Source organism: Gordionus sp. m RMFG-2023, chromosome 3, assembly GCF_954871325.1.
Source record: "Gordionus sp. m RMFG-2023 chromosome 3, tfGorSpeb1-WG-v2, whole genome shotgun sequence".
Classification (NCBI taxonomy): domain Eukaryota; kingdom Metazoa; phylum Nematomorpha; class Gordioida; order Chordodea; family Parachordodidae; genus Gordionus; species Gordionus sp. m RMFG-2023.
Window position 1 is genome coordinate 19,777,351 of NC_088777.1, and position 24,680 is coordinate 19,802,030.

General features: G+C 25.5%; 1 protein-coding gene across 1 annotated transcript in view; it reads right to left on the bottom strand.

Moving 5' to 3' along the window:
* Positions 1-24,680, bottom strand: part of LOC135926146 (small ribosomal subunit protein mS39-like) — a 31,062-nt gene that overhangs the window by 4,429 nt on the left and 1,953 nt on the right. Inside the window, exons 9-22 of the mRNA XM_065461874.1 lie at positions 18,803-18,890; positions 18,046-18,106; positions 17,240-17,322; positions 15,327-15,477; positions 14,929-14,979; positions 8,707-8,787; positions 8,339-8,367; positions 7,959-8,068; positions 4,378-4,456; positions 3,491-3,708; positions 2,921-3,026; positions 968-1,101; positions 675-740; positions 376-423 (exon numbers count right to left, since the gene is read on the bottom strand). Coding sequence (XP_065317946.1) covers positions 376-423; positions 675-740; positions 968-1,101; positions 2,921-3,026; positions 3,491-3,708; positions 4,378-4,456; positions 7,959-8,068; positions 8,339-8,367; positions 8,707-8,787; positions 14,929-14,979; positions 15,327-15,477; positions 17,240-17,322; positions 18,046-18,106; positions 18,803-18,890 — 1,305 coding nt within the window. The remainder of the gene's footprint in view (positions 1-375; positions 424-674; positions 741-967; positions 1,102-2,920; positions 3,027-3,490; positions 3,709-4,377; positions 4,457-7,958; positions 8,069-8,338; positions 8,368-8,706; positions 8,788-14,928; positions 14,980-15,326; positions 15,478-17,239; positions 17,323-18,045; positions 18,107-18,802; positions 18,891-24,680) is intronic.

Sequence of the window (24,680 nt, forward strand, 5' to 3'; positions counted from 1 at the left end):
GGTTTCTTTAAAATACAGAAATATATCCTATGGAAAATATAACCAATAAACACAAAATATAGAAAAGTGAAATCGTATTTATGAATAAATGATCATAGTAGCAGGTCACTCAATCATTAAAATTATAAGCAAAATTGATAATATTATTAAAACAAAATTATGCTTTAGAATAATATTTTTTCAATTGTTTATTAAGCACGTTGGGCATCTTTACTTTTTGACCGCTTGGCCTGGCCCGTTTATTTTTTTGTCAGGCCTAGCCTAGATAAATTTTTTAGATGGGCCAGGTCGGGCACTGCAGATTTTACCAGAAACCAGTTTTAAATGACAACCATAATATTTTAATATTTAGATAACTATATATTTCTTTAATACCTGATTTCTTGAGTGAGTCGTGATTGACTAAATTTCTTCAACAATTTCCTGTTATTTCAAATATGATACATCAATGTATAGTATAATTTTTAAGAATTCCTACCAATAAATAATTTTTATATAAAAAACATTTTTCGATATAGTTGACTGAATTTTTGTAACACTGCCTGTCTTATATATATATTTATTCAATTATTTATCATTGAATAAAATGTTATAACTATTTATACTATATAATTAGTGTATCGTATATTAAAAAAATATATATAACATTCATAATACATAAAAAAAATATTTACCACAATTCCTTATCAAGATCAGTCTCGGCAAATATGATTAGCAAATCTTCTAGCATTCCATTATATCTAAATCATTCCATGTTTATAAAGTCAAACAATATTGCAATATTATGTTATGAATAATATATTAGTACTACAGCCCCACAACGTTAATGGAGCTATGAATTTAAAAAATTGAATGTTTAAAATCAAAAACAATAATTAGAAGACCATAAATCAAAGTTTATCAATGCGGGAAAATATTTTTAAAAGATTACTCTAGCAAATATATAAATAAGTTAAAAGATTCCAACCTTCCTTCTAATTTGGCGAGAACACGTTTTTCCTCGGCTAAAATATTATCAGAACCCTTAATAACATCAGATTTTAGATTCGCTTCGAGTCTAGCTACAATATCTAAAGCAACCTTACCAAAACTTTTGCATATCTTCACCAAAATAAAATTTTGAAATATTTGATACCTGTATATAATGAGGATGTGTAATAATTACTAGTGATCTGCATCGGGCCTAATTTTTGAAGCCTGGCCCGAATTTTTTTAAAAAAATTTTGCCAGCCCGACCCTAATTATTGTTTAAAATTTTTTGCCAGTGTAAGATTGTGAAATCACCCATTGTAGCTTCAATACCGTATTGATATTATTATTGTAGAATTCAATACCGTAGTGATATTTTGGTATTGTAGAATCAATATCGTATTGATTTTTAAGAGATGTTTTCATCGCTTCAAATATATTGGCGGTCATTAAAATTGTAAAATATTTATTCATCATATTTTTCATCGTTTTAAATATATTGGCGGCCATCAAAATTGTAAAATATTTATTAATATATATATATTTATTCATCCCTTCAAATATATTAGCGGCCATTAAAATTGTAAAATATTTATTATTATATATTTTTTCATCGCTTCAAAAATATTGGCGACCATTTTCGATTTGTAAAAAATTTATTTATAATAGATTTAATGGTTTTATTAAATATAGTGAAGGTCAACGGTCCGGTCCTATCGGTCTTAGACCGGGACCGGTCTTTTTTGAGGACCGTGAACCGGACCGGTCTTTTATTATTATTTAAATTTGCTTTACTATTCAATTAATATTATTTTTTTGTATATATTATTTTATGATATTTTTCTAGAGGAGTTATTTTAAATTTTGTTAATTTTTATTTTATAATATGAAAACAACCATAAGTTTGTCCAAGAAACATTTTACTTATAGTCCCAATAAAAAACATAGAGTATGTGTTCACTGCAGTACCAAATTTAATGTATCGTCAGCAACAAGTAACAAAATAATTGTTTATAATTTTTTAAGCAATAAATTAATCAAAATAAGCAGTATTATTATTAAAATATTTTGGTTATTTTTTTATATAGTTCTATTTTTTCTTAGGAAACTGTCTGAATAATTCATTGTCAATAATAACTTAACCTTATTCTTAATAAAATAATTAGGTACCATAAGCAGACATCTGATAAAACATAAAATATATACTTCTAATGATGAAAATGAAAATATCTCAAAAACACAATCTACTCTTAATTTTAATATGCTCTCCACAATCACAAAATCACTTTCTTCAATATCATTGGATAAATTTTATTGTTTATATAATACTCTTATATTTAATAAAATGATAAAACAAATTAAATTAGGTTATAAAAATATGTTTTTTAAACAAAAAAAAAGACCGGTCCTGGACAGGTTTTTATATTTAGGACCACGGTCTGGATCGATCTTTTTCTTAAAGACCGTGGTCCGGTCCGAGGGTATCGGTCCAGTCCAGACCAAAGACCGGACCGTGACCTTCACTATTTAAATGATTATAAAAATGGATTTTCTACTCTTTTATATAATTATTTCAGGGAATTTATTTATTTTACAATTCTCAATATCCTATATAATTTTTTTTGTTTACTCATTATTTGTAATAATTTTCTAAATTATATTTTAGATATTATTCGTAAAAATTGAGGTTAGGTCAATTATTATCAATACGGTATTGATTTTACAATACTACACTTTTGCAGATCTCTAATAACTACTACTATGCAATTTTTCATAATTATTTATTATATTTAGCTGTAACTTATATTTTATTAATTTTTTCGATCAATAAATATATAAAATAAATTCAGAGATGAAATTTTATAATCAACTAGAAATTAAAAAAAATTATATAACCTACATTTTTCTGAATTGATAGGAATGTCATTTAAAAAAAATAGATCAAACTAACTTCTCCTAGTTTTTCGTTTTGCAAATCATCGATCTGGTTAGGAGGAGTGTAAGTATCGTTTGGTTTATCAACAAGAACATGATCATCGAGTTTAGACTTCTTATTACTAGTTTTTTAAATATCGTATGTATATTATTGAGGCTATTATGTTTAATACTTCATCTCAAACAAAATCGTTGAAATTGTTAGCCCCCAAAAACTGAAGGACTATATAAAATGATCATTGATTTTTTAATTCTTAAAATAATCTTCTTTAAGACGATTACTTTTACGTAATGACAATAAATCTATAAGCATCGACATATTCATTATTCCTAAATGTCCTATACATATGAGCCCGTCTTAATTATCAGACTCTATCTTTTCAAACCATTCATGGCCTACATACAAAGCCAAGGAAACAATATTGTACTTCTCAATTCTCCTCGGTATTATTGATAATTTTAAGTCATCAAAAATTGATTCAATAATCTGCTTATATCCATTTACCAACGTTGAAGTTTCATTTCTTTTTAATTTACTAATTTATTACTCAAAAGTTAATAAATTGTTTTTTATTAAACCACTCACTTTTCAAGCCATTTTCTGATAATAGTAGTAAACATTTTGTAAATATTCGTGCTATTTTCGATAACTTTATCATCACCCAAAGGTCGTAAAATACCATAAAGTTGCGAATCGGTCCAGAGCCGAATAATGAAATGAGGTTCGTAATTATCAAACGATTTTGAAACGAGGGCGGGAATGGCAAGGATATCCTTGATAAAGATCGGATCTGCACAGTATTCCTTAATTATTATTTATACAAAATAAGAATGATTGAAGAAAATACAATCATAGCAAAATAATTAATAAGGATTAAATGGATAATAAAATATGATTTAAAAAATGATGGAAATACTGAACCAGACGGAGATGATAGAAAAAAGGAAAATTTAATGATAAATAAAAAAATCCCTGACGGATCTATCCAAGTATGAACCAACTCAGGGATTACTTTTTACAGATTCGTTGAGGTCAGACATTGATTTTAATTTCTTTTAATTGCAGTTAAACAAAGGTTTTCTTAGGCTTTAACAGAAAAAAATTTAAATCATATTCTTAATGCTTTTATAAATCTTTTTTATTCAGAGCTTAATTTTTCCACTTTTTCAAAAAATGGACATTTTCTAATCTAATACCTTTTTAACCTTTAAACTTACTTAAGGTATCTATATTTCTAAAATCGGATATCACAAATTAAAATGAGTTATAAATTTAAGTCTTAACTTCAACTAAAAAGTTATATGTATCAAAAAAAAATTAAGATCAAATTTAAATTTAAATCAATGTTCACAAGTTGAAACCTTCGTTAGAATTATTGGGTAACTTATAGTCTCATTCTAGATATTACATTAATAATACTAACCTAGGTAACATGTTTAAATCAAAAATCTCAGGAAGTAATATTATTTTACACTGGGAATAAGTTTATCGTAAATCGCAATGATATTTTCTAATGATTCGTTCTTGAAAAGGATTTTGAAATAATGAAAGCTTTTGGTTTTATAAATAAAAATATATCATTATTAAAATATAAATATTTTAAAAAATAGTTGATTCGAAATATCCACAAGAGGTTTAAAATGTTATAGTGCATAAAACTAACATTTGTCAAAACTTCCTGCGATTGTTTCAAAAATTTATTAGAAATCTACCGATCGACACCTTAAATTTTAGCGAATACCAGTGGCCGATGCTCAAAAATAATAAACATGGATTTTTAAAAAAATTCTAGCGAACAAACACTATGTTATAAATTCCTAATCCTTGAAAATTTTAAACTGATGAAAGGAGGTGCTGTTAATCTTTATTTCCTATGAAATTTCATAAATTAATTATAAAAAGATAAATAAATAATCACATCTTTATTTTTTTCAATAAATAATAAATATACAACAGTTATTTTTGATATCAGTATTGGGTATCAATAGTGCTGTAAAGTAACGTCGTTACTTTTTTTGAAGAAAAGGAACGCCATTTGTTACTTGCTTCAAAGAGTAACGCGTTTCTTTATATTTTTCTAAAAAATATAGAAAAAAAAATTCTATTATGTTTTTTAAATATTATAAATAATTTAAGCCGAGTTTTTAATTCAGATCAACGACCAAAATTTTTTATTTTTATTTTATTTATTGCTTTAAAATTTCTGAGTTAGGAGCAGAGTTGTTAAACGCTACTTTTAAAAGTAGCGCGCTACCGCTATCGCTATTTGTTAAAACAAGTAGCGCGCTACCGCTATCGCTATTTGCAAAAAAAGTAGCTTTAGCTACTTTTTATAAAAAAAATTTACAAACAAATTTTTTATTTTTTGCTTATAATGTTATTGTAAAGTAAATATATAAAAATCAACATTTATTATAAAAAAATTTATGTAATAAAAATAAATATATATTGTAATTTGTCGCATTTTAATAATTAAATCATTTCAATATTATCATCCCCAAGTCTAGAGCGACGATCAGAAAGTATAAGTTTTGCCTTATTAAATAATCTCTCGACACTAGTACTTGAGGGTAAGGGCGTATTTAAGCTTATATACATATTTTTAATATAAGATAGATTATAATAATTTTATTTGCAAGCGTATGTCTGGCATCCCATTATCATTTTGAGGGCTAATGCCACAGATCTTCTTTTATAAGTTCTAGGGTATAGCCAATGGCCTGTGATTCCCAAATAAGCTTAAAAATATTTAATCAGATCAATTTATAAATATAAATAAGTTTTTACCTTCTGTTATGCGTTTAACTATCTCCCGTGGTACATATATATGATAGATAACTCTACTATAAGAGCATCTTTCATCATTTTAAAGTTATCTGCTATTTTATTCATTAGTGTCTGGCGGCATAAAATTGTTGTACCAAGAGATAGAGTTTTAATCATCATGGTAAATGATGGATTATCAACTAAGGACATTGGCTGAATTGTATAAATTATAAAATCAACAATAACTTTTCAGCCAATTCTTAGAAATATTGTCATTTGCATTATTAATTAATTTGGTTTGAATTGAATTAGTCTTTTTGGATGTAGAGTTGCCTATACCAAAATTATTTAGATGTTTCTCCATTTCCTTAAAACTCATGAACAGTCTTTAAAATAAATATTATTAGAATGTAAAAATGACAATTTACCTTTAAATATTTCTTGAGGTTATAGCTACTGGATTGATTCGAGGAAATATTTTTTTTTACATTTTAAACAAATAAATTTGAAACCAGTTTTGGTTATATATTTATTTAAAAAAATTTTCAAATCTAGGGAATGGCAAATTTGTATTATAGCTATTAAGAACATTTTCTTCCCTGGTATCTTCCATTTCATTAATATCATTGTCTGAATCACTTTCAACGATTTGGATATCCATAGGCGATGACATTTTAAATTATTAACACGTGATTTAGGTTTATAATACAAATGAAAAATATAAATTGCTACTTTCAAAAAAAGTAGCGCGCTAAAAAATTACATAATTACAAAAAAAGTAGCCGCTATTAGCTATAGCTACCAAAAAATTTAGCGCGCTACTTTAACAACTCTGGTTAAGAGTTGGGTTTAATTGCTCAATTTCCAATAAATATATAAATAAAAACTAGACTCAAAATATTAATTTTTTAGCCAAGTTAGAGCACTGCCATTTTTGGTTTATTTTCGTAATTTTTGATATATGTGCATTATAGTTAAAATTTTTAACTAATAATTGTGCCTTCGAATTCTAAAAGCAACGCTTCGAGATACAGCAGCTCAAATCTAAAAAAACACATGAAGGTAAAAGGAATAAGATTAAATTCTGATAATGATAATAAAAAAAATTATAATGCGTGTCTGAAATAAAGATTCCTGTGAAGATGATCTAATAAGTTTTATTGAAAATAAAGACTTCTTTAAATATTTTTAATCTTTATTTATTAAATATAATGCAACTATCCCATTCTCAACGCCAGTTGAACGTGTGCTTAACACAGTTAAAGCTTGAGCTTAAGCCCCCTTGTTTATCTGATCAAAATTTTGATCAATTGTTGTTAAAAATAAATATAAAATTATTACAAAAAGAACTTATCATATAATATATTTTTTTATTTTTATTATATTGAGCTTATTATTAAAAAACGAATTTAAAACAAAGTCATATAAAAAATAATTATCGTTTATAAAAATATAGCGCATTTATATAAATTTTAAAAAAAATCAAGAGATCGGTTTACAGCATTTCTATATGGGACCATGAATAGCGATGCAATTACTTTGATGAATAGCAATCGTAAGGGTTTATTTGAAATAGAAGGCTTCATTATGATCGCCACTTATTTGGCTTAATTTTCTTCCTAATAATGTGATAAATTTAAGGAATTTCTCACCAAAAATACCAAAAGTTTTGATGAGCAGTGAGAAATTATGTAAGCGATGTGTGAATATTTGTTTATTTTCAAATTTTTGCCGAATTGACTTCTGTTGGATCGCGCCAAAACAGGAAAATCGATGCATGTGAAATTCCAAATTTTATTTTTATTATCTATGGGGAAATATATTAAAAAAATTTTAACATAATATACAGTATTTTTTAAGTAACGCGTTACTTTTATTTGAATAGCGAGTAAAGGCAACCGTTCTTTTTATCAAATATAACAAGTATATTTTTTAAAGTATTTACAATAGATATCAGTAATGCCGATACCGTTGTTAGTGTATGGATATCGAAGATTGTATCGGTTGTCTGATACCGATAGTATATATGTATTCTGACAAAATTTAACTAATAACATTTTCCGTTATTCGACTAAAGAATACTAATATTTTATTATAAGAGGTCTAATTCCACCAGATTATATAATACATATTACTTTTTCCATATCACAGAGGTTAATATATTTTATATGTATTTTTAAAATAAAAAATCGCACTATTTTAAAAATAATAATTATAGATTTTATCGTCATAAAAAGACAGTTATTTTAAATTTAATAGAAAATTGATGAATAATGATTAAACTCACAAAAATGATCGGTGATTTGAGTCGTTCCCTATCATTATTTTATTTTTGCCAAAATGATATAAATCCATAATTTGGTGAGCCAAATTTTTATCTTGAAGGTTGAAGCGACACTATGAGTTAAGAAAGTAAAATAAAATAATATTTTACAAATTATGAACAAATAAAAATCCATGAGATGTAGCTATAAAAATTTATAATGAAAAGGTATATGCTAAATCGAAACTAATAAATATGAAATAATAATATATAACTAAAATCCCTACTAGAATTAAAAAATTACGAATGTATATATAGTGACTAGTCATCATGAAATCCTAATAAATTATAGAAAGGTAACGTATGAACATAAATTAATTCAATTAAATAATTTAAAAACTTACTATACTCATGGCTGTCGTAAAAAAGTCAACTAAGTGGTGTTCGTTTTTATTTTTTATTTTAAAAAAGGATAAAATATTAGACATAATATAATGCTACAGAAAAACTAGATTAAAAACGTGCTTAAATTTAATTCTGACACGTCTAAAGCGCCTTATAATTTGAATGCGAAAGAACGAATTTTTCTACATCAACTTAAACATTATGTTAAGTCTAAAAATTACAATAAATATTCAGTGTTTCACTAGGTCGGCCTTAAATCCCAGTACTCCCAAATGATAAGAGCTTCCGATGCCAGTTTTATAAAGAATTTCAAAATGTTATATAAAATAAAAACATAAATATTTTTAAAAAACAGATTATAAAAAACTATCTTGAGGATGCCTGATTGAATATTCTCTGCCTTGCATGTTATCCACCACGTCATATATTATCGTGCTATAAGAACGCTCTATAACATTATATTAACATGTTTTAAAAATATTTTTTATCGAATAAAATATTGATCAATTCATCCTTAGATCTTTAAGAACGTTTATTGATTTTTGAATAGGGTCAAAACCGTTTAAAAAATACCTTAAGACCATTCTCTTAAAAATTGAGAAATTTTACTTTTCTTTGAGGAGATATATTTATTTTTATAAACTAGTAAAATCATATATTCAATAATTTTAACCTATTATTAATTTATAGCAATATTTTATCATTGTGAAAAATTTAAAACTCGAGCGAATTTTTAAATATTTTTCAAACAAATAATCTTCTTAATTTTATCTTCCTAAGCTGTAATTATAGGTATAGTTAGGATTTTGCAAAGAGGGAAAATCACTATTAGCTGGGGTTTTTCCATAGAAATTTTATTGGAGAGCTTTAATAATTATTGCAGATTATTATTAAAATGTCTTTTTTTTTCTGAACTTATTTTTATTTTAAATTTATATATCGTGACATATTGTATATTTTTTGACAAAAGGAAGGTGGAGTAAGTGGAAATTTTATTAGCTTACTATGATATTCACAACAGTAGAATATAGGAAGGAGGAAATGTGCCCACCCAACATTCTAAAATACGCCTAGCCGTAACTTTATAATAAAATCATAACTTTAATAGATAAATGTTCGGCTCCCTATAGAGCCCTGACTGGAAAATAGAGCCAGATCGACTCAGACATTTTAGAAAAATATCCCTAATTGGTTAACAAAGAAGTTTATTATTTTTTTGTATAATGTGTTAAACGTAGTTTTTATTTATTTGTAAGATCATAGCTTGTAGATTGTATAATGTTATATTTTATAACGTAGTTTTTAACTAACTTATTTTGGCCTTGAAAGAAATGTTGATAATCAAAAATAATATTATATTTTTTTACTTAAGTTATTTGTATTTGTATTAGTTTTATTTATTTTTTAAAAAAATAAAGATTTTAAAAAGAAATATCTGAAACGAAAAAAATATATTTATTTAAGGAATCTTAGAAAATATAATTAACAAGAAAAATAAAGGGAAACTACATAAAGAAAAAGAGTTGTAAGAAATAATTAGTTTATAATTTAAACATTGACGAAAATACATTTAAAAAATTTTAGAAAAGATAATAAAGAGTTGCCATGTATATATTAAGGTGCGAATTAAAACATTAAGAAATATAAACATTGATGTAGACAGGTAAATAAAATAATAACCCAGACATACAACGATGATTTAGTTATTAAATCCATCCCGTATTCCTCCTTAGTTACAATCTCCTTCTCCATCATCCAATGTAAATTAATCCTTAATTTATTTATCATTTATAAACACCATAAATTTTAGCATTAATATAAAATCAAAACTAGATTATAGTAGAACCCTAAGGGGATTATAAATTTAAAACGCAGATATAAGATTTTTGGATCGGAAACATTAAAAGAGGGAAAACTTTATACTATAATAGTTTTAATTTTTATAATATCATAAATAATATAAATGCTCAATTTTTATCTTCGAAAATATGCATATATACCATATGTCGTATGTATTAAGGAATATCGTATAATCCGGTATTGCAATCGTGAACTCTTGAGTATTGTGGTTAATTAGTTGGTTTTACACGACCATGACCCTGGTTTTAGGTCGAAAAATTGAACCAAAACTAAAAGGTCGACCAAATCCATCGACCCGAGCACCAACATATTATTTTATTGTGAACTGAATGTTAATATTTTGCTCAATTATATTTTTATGCATAGAGGACGAATATTTCAATATTAACAGAAATATTCATATATATTTTTTAATATTAGATTCCTTTTTTAAAAATGGTTCCTTTATATTACATTATTGTGAATGTTAATATTTCGCTCAATTATATTTTTATGCATAGAGGACGAATATTTCAATATTAACATAAAAATATTTATATTTATTATTAGATTCCTTTTTTAAAAATGGTTCCTTTCATTGACCTTAACATGGACCGGAGCACCTACTTCAAACCATATTATATTATTGTGAATATTTTGCCCAATCATATTTTTATGCATAGAGGACAAAATATTAACAGAAAAATAATCATATATTTACTGTTGTTAATTTGCTTGGTCGAAACAGCTTATTTAAAATAAATTAAAATATTTTCAGACTCAGAGGTAAAGGAGGTTGTTAGTAGTGCCTACAAATAGGTATAACGGAGATAGCGTTTTTAATAAATTGTAATGGGATCAGGCCAAAAAAAAATTGAATTTGCAGAGCTCCCTTGGGTAGAGTAAACATTTTTTTTATTCACAGTTAGTGCGTATTTGTGGCAAGTATACAAAAATGAAATTTTTATAATGAAAACTAAGAAAAAATAAATCTCATTTACTAATCTTATTATTATTATTATTCTAATTATAAATTAAAACTTTATTATAAATTCTACATAACAATTTAAATATTTGTTAAAATTGCGGTGCTTTGGTGGGAGTATATTTGACCTAACAATTTTTTCTCTTTCAGACTATGTTAAATTGTCATATATAATTATTAGTTTATAGTTACTTAACCATCTTCAAAACTATTGTGGGGTTTATACTTTATTGGATACCTATTTTAACTTTACAAAAAAAAATTTTCAGTTTTAATATTGAGCGTTTACAGCTTAAAATTCAAGCATTATAGATTTATAATACTTGACCAAGAAATTATGGTGTGAACTGTGAAGTGAAGTACGACGAGTATAAATATATTGAATTAAATAAATATATATTAATAGAAAATACAATAAAATAATTATTTAATATTTTCATTTTTCGCAATATCAGAAACTGGAATACAGTACCTATCACTACCAGTACCAAAAAAATTTTTGAAATGAAAATTAATACTTACTATTTTTATTGAGCAGCGTCACTATGGAGAGGGGGAGTATTTTTCGGAATAAAAAAAATTATTTTAGGGAAAAATAGTTAAGTTTATTAATTATTATTTTTTAGTTATTTATTTATATAGAAAATAAAAAAAATTTTTTTTCAAAACATTAATAACTTTATTATTATATAATATAAAGTATTTGAAAATTAATGGAGGGGGAGGGGTGCAGACGAATTATATAAATAAATATAATAATATTTATTTAAATATATATTTGTTATATTTTCATTACTGTCGTTGTTATATTTAAATAAATTTTATATTCAAGTTTATGGTGTGCATGAGATCTATTTTTATGGGGACTAGGAGTGGAATAACTAAGCTGAAGCTAATCTAATCATATAAAACCTAGATTGTTTCAATATAAAACAGGAGACCGGGGTTATTTAAAAAATAAACAGCAAATTTTTCAAAATATTTAAAAGTAGTTTTTTTTTTTACATATTTTATGGTTAATATTTAAGGAAAATGACGTGTGATAACACTACTCCGGTCTATTTTGAACCTGGACATATTAATATAAAAATACAATTTTGTTAGATAAGATATCTTTATTCTATAAGACAACACTATATTTTTTATGGTGAACAATTGAATATATATTATAATATAAATAAAATTTCAGAAAATCTAAATAGTATTTTGTACGTAGATCAGCCCAATTTTTTTAATATGTCAAATTATCTATATAAAAACTTTTTGGAAGCTGATCCGATATCCCCGATATTAAATTGATATCGGCCAATCCGATGCGATATCATATCTAATTTTGTCTTCTGCAAAGATACTAATGGTTTAAATTTTTACACTTTTTATTAGTATAACATCTAAAATTCAACTATACCATAACATATGTTATTTAAATATATAATAATGATCAGTTATAGTTTATATTCAATTTAATTGCAATTCTAAATTTATATAAAATATTTTTATTGATAAATCGCACAAATATATAAATTTGAAATAAATATATATTAAATTAATATTTAAAAGATTTCATTTAGAAAAATGATAAATTTTCAATTTATGATGTCAGCTTGCATCGATGGGGACAGCCATTTTAAAATATAGGTACATCCATAAGAAAAAGAAATAATTGTTTTGTTAAAAAAAAATATCGTGGTTTGTCAAGTGATTATGATTAGTCTATTTAATATCAAAACTCAAAAGATATCGTTATTTAACTGTCAACTACTGAGCCAACTCATCTAATCGTTTTAAGTCTTAGCCAATTTTTAAAATTTTAGAGATCCCAAAAATTATTAAAAAAGATATAATACCCTCATTTTTTGATGATATATGAATAATAAATATCTAAAAATCGATAAATTCCTATAATAAATTTTTCCCGGTCTTAGAAGATAATTATTTCTAATTCGATATCAATAATTAATAAGGAATTGAATTACTTGGTTTCTGATTTTTAATTTATAGATTATAAGAGAATAATTTTTTTAAAAAAGGAATATAATATTAAATAAATATTATTTTTCATGTTAATATTGAAATATTCGTCCTCTATATATAAAAATATGATTGCGCAACAATAAGCTAATGTAATAAGTTTGTTTGGAGTAAGTGCTCCGGTCCATGCTCGGGTCGATGAAAGGAACAATTTTTGAAAAAGGAATCTAATATTAAAAATGAATATTTCTGTTAATATTAAAATATTCGTCCTCTATGCAAAATATAAGTGAGCAAAATATTGACATTCAGTTCACAATAAAATATTATAAGTTGGTGCTCGGCTCGGTACTCTCAAAAAAATTTAAAAAAGATTATGACACTTGTCACTTATTTAGGGTATATCTTCCCTTAAATTTTATTTAAACATGCTTGCTACATTTATTTTTTCCAATTTGCGTCAAAAAAATTCCATTAACCTTAAAAATAACGATTATGACAATTGTTACTTATCCAGGGTACATATTAACTGAAGTTTTATATAAATATGTTTGCAATATTCATTTTTGAGAATTTGCGACAAAAACTTTAAAAATAACGATTATGACAATTCTCAATTTTCTAGGGTACATCTTACTGATTAAACATGTTTACAATTAATTTTGCCCATTAACGTCAAAAAAATCGAATATCTTAAAAATACAGATATAATTATCATTTATTCAAGGAACATCTTCATTTAATTTATAATTCATCATCTTTATAATATAAATTTTATTTTTATCCTCATGTGTCAAAAAATTTCAAAAATGTTAAAAAATAACGAATATTATGACAATTATTAAATTAAAATATTATCCTTAAAAAATAAATATTTAAAAATAAATTATTTAGAAATTACCACTTCTTTTAAACTTAAAAAATAATTTCAGAAAAATGATAAAAAAAAACTATAAAAGATTTTATTCACCTAAAAGATTGTTTATTTATATTAAAATTAACAAAAGATTTTCTCAAAAAAGATTTATTTACAAAAAGATTTAAAATTCTTATCAAATGAACTATGTTATAATTTGCTTAAAATTTTGGGCGTGAAAATCACAAATTTATTGTTTAAAATGATATTATAATTTAGCAGCATATCTTTGTTTTTTATTAAAAAACATCAAACCATTTTCATAATATAATATAAATTTTATTTCATAATATAATATTATATAAATAAAAAATATTAAATAATAATATCATGTTTTTTTGTTGATAATTGATGTGATAATAATAAATCATGTCAATGTAATTGGTCGACCAATTTGGTTGCTTTGGTTTAGGTTCATTTTTTCGACCAAAAACCCAAAAAATCATGCTAATTCGACCCAACCAAGCAATTTAATCACACTACTCTTGAGTTTAGATCATTTATATCGGACATATTTTAAATTTTAAGAATTGATATTTTTGATGGAATTGTGTATGGTAACTAACCTATCATATGAACCAGTTATTTTGAGGCGAAATTTTAATTATTTTAATTTTCCTCGATTTATAAATATTCTTTTTCATGATGAAATATGGTGTCATTCAGAATATAAAAAAACGAGTGCTAAACAGGATTTATATTTTGAAAATTCCTTTATAACAAATGACACTTCATTATTCAGACATATTTATATAAAAGGGGTGGATAGCTTCATTGCAAAAATGATTTTTATTAAAAAAGATCTTTAACAATTATTTAAATATAATTTGGAGGTATTTGAAAAAAAAATCTATAAAATGCATATAATCATTTTTTACTATCTCTGTAAAAGCAGTTAAGAACTAATAAGAAAGTGGCCAAGCTAGGTTCTGTTTATTTATTTATTTTTAAAAAAATATATATATTTAATATGTTGTATATTAGTATAGATAATAAATTAAAATATTGTAAAACTATATAGATAGTTACAATTATATTCAGTCATAGAATTAGAATATTTACATTTGATATAAAAAAAATTAGTTTCTTTAAAAAAAATTATATGGTTCATTTCCAATTCACTCTTAAAGATGAATAAATCGATGAGCAATTGAAGAGAAACGAATTAATAAATTTAAAATTTCCAAAATTCAATTGTTACATCTATTTTTTTTTAAATTTCAACCTATCTTAATGAAATCCTGAATAAAATAAATATATTTTATAGATTTACTACCTATCCTACATCTTTGCATCTCAGCTAGTAATTGAAAACATATGGAAGATGCGATTTTGTAATCCCTTATCTTAGTTACGACCCTCAGAGAATTGTTGAACGTGTACAAATCAGGAATAACGCAATTTAAGCTCATTTCCTCCATCAATTTCTTTAATTTACGTTAGAACACAATACCAATTGTAATATATTATATTTGTATAAATAATAAATCACATGCAACTTTCTATACTTCTTTTCCTTTTTATTTAGTTACATAAAAACGCGGTTGCTCTATTTATCGGACTGCATGCAGTGGAGTCAACAATTCAAGATGGCAGAATAAGTTAAACTTAAAAAATGGTTGCAAATAAAAAATAATAATATTTTTCTTACCAAAAAATGCACCAGAATAAGATTATATGATAAATTTAAATTAATATTAAATAATATAATAGGGTTAAGGTATGAAATATAATTGTAAGAAAAAATCTGCTAAAATCGTCTATTTTTCAGCAAATACATAAGAAAATAAATGGAAAAAAGTAGAATATTTTAATTATATAAAATGCGTAAAATTGTAACCATTCATTTGGAAAAAATAATTGAAAAATTATATTATAGTAGATTTACTAAAAAAATAAAAATATCTTTTAGTTATTTTGCTGAAATAATTTTGTATATTTTTTTTTACCTTTGTTTTTTTGGCGATTCATTTCAAGATCCTAATTGTGCTTATTGATTTGATTGAATCTCGTATTATAAAATTATTTTTGACTTTTAAATTTGTAAATTAACAATGTTTAGGTGGAAATGATTTTTAAAATCGTAAAAATTAGCATTAAATGTTTTTATATAAGAATAGAGCATTTTGTCATATTGAGGGGCAGATTTCGCAGCTCTTGGCACCTCTTTAGTTACACCATTTGGCTGCATGATTCGAAATGACAAAAAATAATGAAATGTTAATTACAAAAATGATTGTTATAATAATCTAAAAATAGAATTTAATCTTTACAAAATAAAAATTTTTACTTCATAAAATTTACTTAATTTATTCTTAAAGCTTTATAATTTAAATAAGTTTTATAATTTGATATCATGAATTTTTTTTTTATCACCAATTGTCTTTATATTCAAGTTAAAATATAATCTATATAATTAAATAATATTAAAAAAAACCTAGACATATTAATACAAAAAATAAATAAATATCAGTTAATAATTTTTTTTAATTAAGATTTCTTAGGAAGACTTCTATTAAAACGTAATTGGCTTTTAGAATTGCTATGATGGCCTGGACTATCTTCGACGGAAAAAAATCTTCTAGTGGTTCTTCTGTAAGTTAGAAAATTTTTGAAATGATAGGACGAGTTTACAAAAGTGGTAAGAGTTAATATGTCATAGTAGAGATCTGCAAAGTTAGGTAAATAATCTTGTTTTAAAAAATCGTAATAATTTCGCGATTTGAAACAAAGTGACAAAAAAAATTTAACCGTTGGCGCAAAAAAATACATCCAAGCACATTTTGATTCACCATCACATATTTTGGATTTCAATGATTAAATAACTTTTATAAAATAATTATGCAGCATTTAACAGAAAATTCACAGAAGGCTAACCTCCCCCTCCCCAAATCTATAACCCCCAATTTTTTATTTATTAATCATGAGTTTCTAATTATAAAGGAATAAATATCAAACTCCAAGCTACATTAAATGATTGGAAAATACTACTTATTAATATCGACATTTATAATAATGTATATAATTCGTTCAAAAATTTAATCGGTACCCCTCAAAAAATTTAATTTTAATTGATTACTACCCCCTTCAAAAAAATTGGAAGCAAAATGCTCCGCCCTTTATCCGCTCACCTAGACGCTGCCTACTCAAAAAAACCTTTTTAAAATATCATTCGTTATTTAATATTACTTTAGCCAAATTCCACTGTAGTTCAGCGTTATCTTGTTGCAAAGGAATCAAAGCGAGCAAGCTATTGTAAATTTTAACGTTCACTTTAAATAAAAAAATTTTTGGCTTATAAAATTTATGATTTAATGTATTATTAACCTAATCCTATTTAATATCTCTCACTACCTAATCTTTATTTTTCATTTAACATTGTCCTAATAAAATTGATCAAGTTAGAATTAGATAGAACCCTAAAATAATTATATATCGTCACTCTAGTAACGTCTTGCTTTAAGTGGCCTTTTTGAATTTTTTTTAAGACAACACAAATTCATTAAGAAAATCGTAATAACTTCCTATTATCCTATCTATAAAAGAAAATCAATTCGAAATTATGGGCCATAAAAGTGTCAACTGGTAAATTCAATTTAGTTTACCGCTAAATATTGCGATAATAATTTTGAACCTCTTAATACTATTTAGGAATGTGAATCTGGCTCAACTGTTAATGAAATCAATTATGATTATTTTAAAAAATTATGTGTTGTATAGAGGTTGGGCCGGTTATCTTTGACAAAATATTTTATCAGGCCGGACAACTTGTGGAAATATATTTTACGGGCCAGGAGTTTCACCATTTTTGTATGATTAATTAAGAAAATTTATGTCTTTTTCCTTCAAAAAAAATTATTACAGACTGGGCAAAATATAGCCAGTCTAGACAGAAAAACTTTTCCAAAGATCTTCATCATGTGCTGGTTCGAGCTACAGTATTTTTGGGTTGGTTAGATCAATCCAGATAATATGCGAAATATAAATTTAATTACAGGGAATCGATTTAGATTTCATCTCATCGTACAAAGCAAAGGATTTATCCGCATTCATATACTATAACAAAAAAATAATAATTAACCATTATATGATAAAAAAATTAAGGGGATTGGATTGCTATCTTAAGTTTTTCTTTTACTTAGACGTGTTCCAAAAAAAATGTTTTTCTCAAATAAATAGAAAGTATTTTAGGCTGCATTCAAAGTGGAGACGGATCCGTTTTTTACATCCGTTCCGTCAAAAGTCAATCTCATTAAAAATGATATATATGTTCATAGTGCGCCCGTTCCGATCCGTCTTAAAAAAGGATCCGGCAAATGGGCAAATTTTATAAAGCTTTATAACGTTACTTATAATTTTTTAAAAATGAAAATCAATATATATCATTTTTAATGAGATTGACTTTTGACGGAACGGATGTAAAAAACGGATGTCTCCACTTTGAATGCAGCCTTAGGATTGCTAATAGAAAATTAAAGAGTGCCTAACATGTTTTAGTTTGTCCTTAGTGACGAAAATTTTTAAAGTGTAAATATTATGGTGCAAAAATAGCTGAGAAAATGTAATTTGATACAGTGAAACCTACAAACAAGGTAATATCTCCTTATATTGACCTATTTGGGTCAGTTTAACTGCCAAAACTAAATCAAAAATGGGTATAGAAATGTTTTATTTGATCAAGAGTTTCTACTTCCTAACTAATGACGATATTACCGCTGGAAATAAAAGTTTTATAGTTAAAAAAAAGAATACTTTTGAAAGAGCACTAATAATGATGGTATAAGCTTCGGAAGTTTTGTATTTCATATCGCTCCAAATTTGATTGGCAATTCCTAAATTTCTTTAGGTTTTAATGAAATATCGATCGAATTTAATAATGAATAGAAATGTTTTTTGCTTAAATAACTATAAAATAAAAAAACTAAGGAAAGGAGGTAAAATGAAAGAACGCGAGAGTAATATTTATTTGTTATCAAAAAATTTTAGCACGCGGCACCAAGCTAAAAATTTTCCACAACATATCCCTCATAAATTTATACAATAACTATAAAGAAGCATTTGGAAAAAAAATTAGTAAAAATTAATAACTTTTTTAAATCACGACTATTCTTCATAATTTTTAGAAAAAAGCATTTTTATATATAAAAAAAGTGAGAAGATAAAATTATTTTTATAAAAATCTAAAATAGCCGAAGGCGTATAATTAGAACAAAAGACATCCAATATAATTCATAAGGAAACGCACCTAATAATGTTTTTTCCCCTTGCTGACAAAATCCTGGCTACGCCTATGCGCTTGCACAAGGAGTAACCATTTTAACATCGAGATTTTATCCCTTAAACAACATTTGATAAATATGGTTTAATTGAAACTTTTTAAATTTAAAGTGGGTTTTGGGGGTTATGATAATTTTGAAGAAAAACTGGGTTAGGGTTAATAATATATAATATTAATTGCGTTTTCTAATAGTAAATTTTTAATTGTAAAAACATAAGATGCAGATAGCCACAATAATTTATAATTTATTGATATTGTGTTTCCAATAATTACAGCCCAAATCAGGTTAGAAAGTCAGATTAAAAAAATTACACAAGCTAGCTTTATTAATAATTATCAACATGTGCATATGAGATATGATGCATCCAAAAAAGTAGTATTTAAATCAAAATGAACGCCATTAACTTTCGAGAAATTAAAATAGTCGCAATATTAGCTCCAATACTAGATACCTTCTTCTTTATCTTTAATTATGGCCTTAATTTTTTTAGCAGAATTCATCCAAATACTTGACATTAATTATCAAATCGTTGTTTTTAGGACTTAACATGTATACAATTTTCTCTGCCTTAAAAATGACATAATTAGAAAATATATTTTTTAAACACTTGAAAGGTAAGATGATATAATGCACATCGAGAGGTAAAATAGGGCTCATTTTTCTTCAACCTAATTCCACATAAATCTCAATAAGTCTTGCAAATTTCGAACTAAATTTTGCATAGATATTCTCACGATATATCTATTCATATCTATTTTATTCAGATTAAATTTTGCGATATATTGGTTTGACTTTATGGGCCTATTGGAGTTTTGGTTTATTACTCTTTCGTTTACCCATCATTACTCTTGGTTATATTGATGTACATTATGTAAAAATAATAATTGGGAAACATATAAAAAATGTGGCACGAATCTCCATGAAACTTTTATTTAAATATATCACATTAGACGTTATATATAATTTACATTTCAGTTTATCTCTGGGTTCCGATAAAGGACAACAATTTTCTAGAGAAATAATATTTTTTAAATTGAGATTACCTTTTATTATTTCCAAACAATTTGTAAAATTCTTTAAAAAAATGAACTTGGAAAATTTTAAAAAATTCTTAGCTTTAATTATTTTGTATATTGATTGGAAAAAATTCTAAGCATTTCAGAATATTTGTTAAAATATACTTTCAATGGCGTAATGCACATTTTTAAAATTCATGTAGGGGTAGGGGTAAAAACTTACTAAAATGTCGCCTTCGTATACAACCATGAGTGAGAAGAGACCAGGAAAGTGGCTAATTTATTTTTTATCACATCAGATAAAGGTTACAGATTACTTAATGTTAAAAAATAAGTGAAAAAAGATCCTTAAACATTTAATCTTTATGAATTACGGAATTTTGGAGGGTATACTAATATTGATTATGTTGTTTTCCTTTAAATAAATGCATTCACAATATATATATTGTTTAGCGATAACTCGCGATAATAATTCGCGCAAATACATTCTCGGTAGAAAATTCGCTAGAAAGAGTTCGCGACAAAAGTTTAGATTATTTTCTTCGTTATAAATTTTTTGCGGAAAAAAAAATTCGCGGAATTGGCTCCCCGATATTACCTTCGCTATAAAGTTTTTTAGCGAAAAGGTGTTACACGATAAAAGTTTCGCTGAATTGACCTGATAAGTAAGAGGTAACTCGATACGAGGCCCCAACCCAAAACAAATATTAAATACTAGAATTTGGATTTAAGAATCTGGGAATATGACAATTATATTTCAGGATAGCCATGAAGTTGATGAGTTCCAAAAATACATGTATGCAAAATTCTCTAATGAAGATGACAACATTAATTTTTGGAAAATTCAACAAATCGAATTTCCCATTCTAAGTGTTTTGACTCTGAAATTCCTGGCTGTTACCAGCTTCCTTGGTTAGCAGCAAAAGGGCGTTACCATGGCTGGTCGGGCTCTTTAAATTGAATATGAGTAATTTGATTAGATATTATTTATATATCATTACTATTCATAGATTCTAATAATGTCTATTTAATATCTTCATTATATATGAGAGGCCTGCAGAGGCACCATTTGCACGGCCCGGTTTTAAATTTTTTAGGCCCGGCCTGGATATTTTTAAAAAAAATTTTTTACGGCCCGGCCAGGATTTAAAAATTGAAGGCCCGGCCCGTATATTTTTTAAAAATTTTTTTTACGGCCCGGCCCGGATATTTTAAAAAAAAAATTTCAGGCCCGGCTCGGAATTTTTTAAAATTATATTCGACCTGGTATATACAAAAATTCACCCATAAGGTATTTTACCATATTTTTCAGCGAGTATTATCGCTTATTATTTAAAAAATACATGTAAAAAGCTAATATTTTGAGAATATTATATTGAATTTATAAAAATTATAAAACTGTTATTTATAAAAATGGATATTTTGAGCATATACTATTTTATATTGCATTTATAAAAATAAAACTAATATTCATAAAAATGGTAATAATATTTTGAGCATATACTATATTTTATATTGCATTTAAAAAAAATAAAACTAATATTTAATTTATAAAAATGGAAAATATTTTGAGAATATAATATATTGTATTTAATTTACTATTTAATTTATTAAATAAAAATAAATCGCTATTTAAAAAAATGCATGTATAATAAATAGTATTTTGAAAATATAATCTAATTGCACAATATATTTTAATTTATTTTATAATATAAATTTTTAACAAAAGAAGATAATTGTATTATATAATATTGTAAAAAAAAAATAATGAAAAATGTTGAATTAAAAACTTCCATGACTCAAGGTAAATATAATAAATGCAATAAATATTTGACAGTTTGCAAAGTAAAAAATTAGCATGATTGACGAAACCCTATACTCAAGAAAGATATTAAAAATTCACAAATTATCATGAAGAAAGAGAAGCATATCTACCTTTTCAGGTTGAAGATTACTTCTTCTTTCTTCAAGAATTCTCCCAGTAGTGGAAAAATTCGGCTCACAGCTTGCACTTGAAGCAGGAATTGCCAATACCCGTTTTGCCAATTTTGCTAAAAAATTCGCTTTGATGAGCCGCCCACCACTCTAACAAATTATCCACCTTAAATGTTTCATCTATTTTTTTATTTATGTAATTATAATATTCATCATCGGGTATTGACATATTATAAGAATTACCATCGCCCCATTTGTAATAAAACGATTCAGTTTGTTTAACAACGTAATTTGACTGGTCGATGGTATTTCATTTACTTCCTGAGCCTCTTGTAATTTAATATAATCTTTTATATAGTTTTCCGTCATCCTGCGATCTGTCCCTGACAACATACGTAATTGCTTGAATTTGGGACAGAGAAAAAGAGAAATAAAATGATACTTGTGTAAAACAAATTTTTCAATTAAAAAATGCTTTATATTAAGTAAAATTAATTTTATTTCTCCTTTTTCGCTTTGAAAGGTATTACAAACTTCAAGAAGTGATATTCCTTTATTTGATTGTTTTGGTAAAATATATTCTAAAAATTTAGATATGAATTATAAAAAAATATATTAATAATACTTGAATATTGGGGCTTATTTAAGATATTCCTTTATTTGATTGTTTTGGTAAAATATGTTGTAAAAATTTAGATATGAATTATAAAAAAATATATTAATACTTTGAATAAATTTGCAGAAAATTAATAATTAGATCTATCTGTGGGTGTTAGGTAGTGTTAACCATCACCCAATATTATATTAATCATAACTATAATATAATATAATCTTATAACCATTAACTCATAATGTAAAAATTTTTATAAAAAATATTAAGGGCCGGCCCAAATATATTTAAAAAAAAAATTTTTAGGCCCGGCCCGGATATGTTTAAAAAAATTTTTTTTAGTCTAGGCCTAAAAAATTTAAAATACGGCCCAGCCCAGGCCGGGCCTGCAGGTCTATGAATAAATTTTAAAAAATGTTATACTTGGTTTTGATACTTTATTTGACAAATGATAAAAACCTATTTATGGGGGTTAAATATAATTTTATTTAAGGTGGCAATCTGTGAATAAATTTTTAATTTTTCCTTAGATATTATATTTAAACTCTAATTCTAAAATAATATTAATCGAGTCGGGTTGGAACAAAAAATTTGCACTCGCGCTGAGGTCCAGCTTGGGCAGAATTTTTTTTCAAATTGGACTCAGATTGTAAAAAAATTATTTTGCAGGACCTTAATATCCATCTGACCATTCTCATCTTCATTCTTTGGCTTCTGGTGATGTTTTCATTACTCAGGTTTTGCCCCGTAGACTTTACGGCATAAACTTCTCCCTCTAGTAAGAGATATGTTCTTACCTGTTAGAAAAGATGGCATTTCTCATAACTTCTTCATGCATATCCTACCCTTGCAACAACAGCAGAATCCCATGTCACTTAAATAAGAAAACTTTCCAACTTTTTCCAGAGAAGTTTCTTTACTGATATTTAAACTACCCTTTTCTACATTATCATAAACCTCTATCACACATGTGTTCCACAGGTAAAATAACATGTTTTTATCAAATTTCCATTCTCACAACTACACATTTTATGGACCCATTCAGATGATATTTTTCAATGAAATATATAAAAAAATCTTTTAATAGGATTTTACCTTGCCGCTATGTGCCATGCATTACTAATCAAATATGTTTTGAAGTTTCACAATCAGTTGTTTTTTTTATATTTTGGGCATAATAGACAAAATGAAATAGCAGAAATATGATAATATATATTTTTCTAAAAAATAACTTGAAATTATGTTTTCTCTTATTTTATCAAAATATAATTAGTATTGTAAAATAGCTCAATTTTCAAAAACAGCTAATCCAATATTCTAGCCAAAAATATTAGGCAAGCCTGGAGACTTTGCTCAGAGATGGTAAAAAGGCTTGGACATCTATTAACGAAATTTTGAAGCTTGTATTTTTTTTGGCTATAATCCAGCATCTGCATTTTTTGGCTATGGGGGGGGGGGGGTTGGATTAGCCATTTTTAAAAATTAATTTAGTATAATAAATTTTATATATCTTGTTATAATTTTTGAACCTGGCAGGCTTTAGCCTAAAATAAAATTATGTGCTTAGCCAGATTTAAAAAAAAGTAAGCAATATTATTTTATATATAAAATTAGCCTTGCATAATCTGCTAGAAACTATGCCGAAGCCTAATTAGGCTTAGCCAAAAACTTAATTAGTCAAAAATTCTGCATCAGCTAATTGTCCATCAGCGTTCTGTTATATATGTCTAGCATTAATTATTATTCATTTATTTTTAGTAAAATAATTTAGGAAATTATGCCAGGCTCTA